The sequence below is a fragment of the Anopheles stephensi genome, chromosome 2 (assembly GCF_013141755.1).
Source record: "Anopheles stephensi strain Indian chromosome 2, UCI_ANSTEP_V1.0, whole genome shotgun sequence".
Lineage (NCBI taxonomy): Eukaryota > Metazoa > Arthropoda > Insecta > Diptera > Culicidae > Anopheles > Anopheles stephensi.
In genome coordinates this window covers 13,643,239-13,645,983 of record NC_050202.1, presented here as the reverse complement: position 1 = coordinate 13,645,983, position 2,745 = coordinate 13,643,239, and the positions used below count along the sequence as shown (strand labels likewise).

The following is a 2,745-nucleotide window of genomic DNA, read 5'->3' as shown; positions in this document are numbered from 1 at the left end:
TAGATGCACCAGGGTGTGTGTGTGTGCTATGCATTTCGGAGCAGCAGACACGTTAAACATTCAACTTCTCTCGGCCGAACAAACCGATTAATTATAGACGAATGTGGCATCGCATTGTTGACTCGCTGCATCATATATTAATACAACAGGTTTATGCATTGGTGCTGCTTGAGCTAGTAGCTGGTTGGACTACTCAACCGGATGCCTGTTTTATGTGCCACGAAGCAACACTTTAGCAGGTTTATATAGCATCCTCCATCTCTGGCAACCGGGCGAGCTATCGTCACACTGACAATGTTGTAACTCGGCCGGTGGTGGCAATTCTTAATCGCAACCGTATGCATACCTAATTGCCACAAAACCAACCAGGCCAGAATGGGTCGTTGCTGACGACCATTGTTTTTTGCTCGTGTTTTAATCTCGGGGAAGGGGGTTGTTCCTTGTCTCACCCCAAACGGGAAAACACCGATAAAGACACATTCCTCGATTCTAGCAAAATGTCACGGAGCTCGTGGTAGGAAGTGCAAAGCAATTGCCCAGTTCCGCGTAGACGATGTTTCCGTAATCGTGCGGAATATTAAACATTCTTCGTCGCTTGGGCAGTTCTAACTAGCTACATAGTAATGGATAGGTGGAAGAACCGTTTTCTTTCTTCTGATAAGTATAATACCTCGGTTTATTAGAATAATTATAAAAAATAATAAAGAAGTAAAAAATAATAGATTAATGAAGAGCAATAAAAAAATAAATTTTAAATAACAAAACGAAAAATGTAGAAATTTTTTGCCAAATTTTAGAAAAATGCCAAAAAATCCTTAGAACTGTAGGAAAATTTTGAAATGAAAAAAAAAACAGAACAATTAATTAAACGTAACTAATTGATAAAAACTGTGAAACAAATTTAAGTAAAACATTTAGAATTTTTAGAATAAATTTAGTAAAAATCAATAATAACTATATTTATGTCTCAAACAAAGAATCATTCATAAATAATCAAATTCAAATTCATAAAAATAATTTTAAAATTTGTAAGAAGAAGAAATGAAATGCAAACACTACGCAAAGTTAAAGTTACTATTATTTTAAAGAAATACATTAAAACTATTTCTAGCAATGAGTGAAATTTTGGAAAAAATAAAAGACAAACAGAGCTACTTAAAAAAATAGTAAATAATAAATAAAAACTTTCTTTAACACATACAAATCTCCAAATAGAAATGGTAAATAGTTTTTTTTCCAAATGGCTCATAAGCACTTAGAAATATATTAAAATAATATTATTCAGGCATGTTACTGAAAATAGAGTTGAAAACTCAAATAACATGGCTTTTTTGCTCGTTGGACCAAAGTTATTGTTTTTCTCTTATTTACATATGCTTTATTTTTATTAAACAACATGAACATAATCTGAACATATTTTTTCCGAAAATCAAACATTTGTTGAAAGGTAAAAATGGCGGAACCAAATAAATTAAACACGGAAACAGGCAAAAGTGGAGGTGTGTTGCAGTTCTTTCTCACACCACCACTATTGGTTCTTCGGTAGTGGTTGTTGTTGATGTGCTGGTAGACGTGCTGGTAGATGTGGATGTCGTTGAATCGGTAGTTGTTGCTGAATGTTGAAACAAAAATTTAATAGAATTTCAAACGTTTTGTTCAAATGTTCAAATATTGTCAACAACTTACACGGCGGTGGAACTTCACACTTTTGATTGACAAACTGCAACTGTATCTCCTCCCCGGTACAGGGATCAAACGCTACGGGACAGGTTGTCGCGACAGCATAACCATCATTATAGCAGACGTAAAAATTTTCCGGTGCCAGTCCCGTGTTGTCAAACTGTTGGGCACAGCAGCGGCAACTGTCGACGAACTGGATGCACGGATCGGTACGGTAGCACAGCGTAAAGTCACAGGTACACGTGTTGTTCACCGTATCGAAGTACAAGCCGTAAGGACACTGGAACTCGATCGCTCGCCCATCGGTACACTTGTAGTACCGTGTGCAGTATAGCTCGTGCTGAAGGTACACCTGCAGCAGCGGAGCCGTCGGGCAGAGATGGTCCGGTGGCCCGGTCACACAGGAACAACGCTGTGCATCACTACCGTACTTGGCGATGGTGCTGGCCACTATAAGTACCACTAGTCCGTACCACATTCTTCGTGTCTGCATCGCTACTGACTACTACTCCTGCGAGGGTATACAAGACTACCGGAGGTTCAAGAAAGCACTGAACGGACCGAAACGCAACTGTTTGTCTTATAAAGACTAGAATCAGCACTGCCGATCACCAGAAGTAGTCAACACAAAAGCTCGATCAAATGCGTTGCTCCTGGTGCGTTCCAAACCTATTCCGGGTGACTCACGGTGTGCTAGAACCTCAAAAAACAACATTCTCGGAGGGTGCCGACTAGGTGCCGATAGTTGACGAGGTAGAGTGGGAAATAGTCACGCACTTATCGGCACACGTGAAGTACCGTTGGTATAAGGGGGGGAAAAAGGTTTTGCGCAGATGATAGCGGTTAGCGGTGGATAGAACCTTAAATAGATGACAGAATTCCCGAAATGGGGCACACTCTTACCTTGCGTGATTTGGAATGAGGTAGGTTAAGGTAAATTGAACTGCAGTAACACAAAGACTTAGATATCGATGTACTCATAAAAAATAGCTTGAAATATATATCAGCTTTATCCTTTACTCGAGCTCTTTAGGAAGATACGTCTTAAAAAAATGTTCAGTTCTA

At 39.1% G+C, this 2,745-nt stretch overlaps 1 protein-coding gene across 1 annotated transcript; it reads right to left on the bottom strand.

The window, feature by feature from the left end:
* Nucleotides 1–1,288: 1,288 nt before the first annotated feature.
* On the bottom strand, nucleotides 1,289–2,350 carry LOC118504131. The gene is made up of 2 exons (XM_036038219.1): nucleotides 1,687–2,350; nucleotides 1,289–1,612 (listed from the first exon to the last, which is right to left on the bottom strand). The coding sequence occupies exons 1-2, from the start codon at nucleotides 2,171–2,173 to the stop codon at nucleotides 1,518–1,520; spliced, it is 582 nt and encodes a 193-aa protein (XP_035894112.1). The 5' UTR covers nucleotides 2,174–2,350; the 3' UTR covers nucleotides 1,289–1,517.
* Nucleotides 2,351–2,745: the final 395 nt, after the last annotated feature.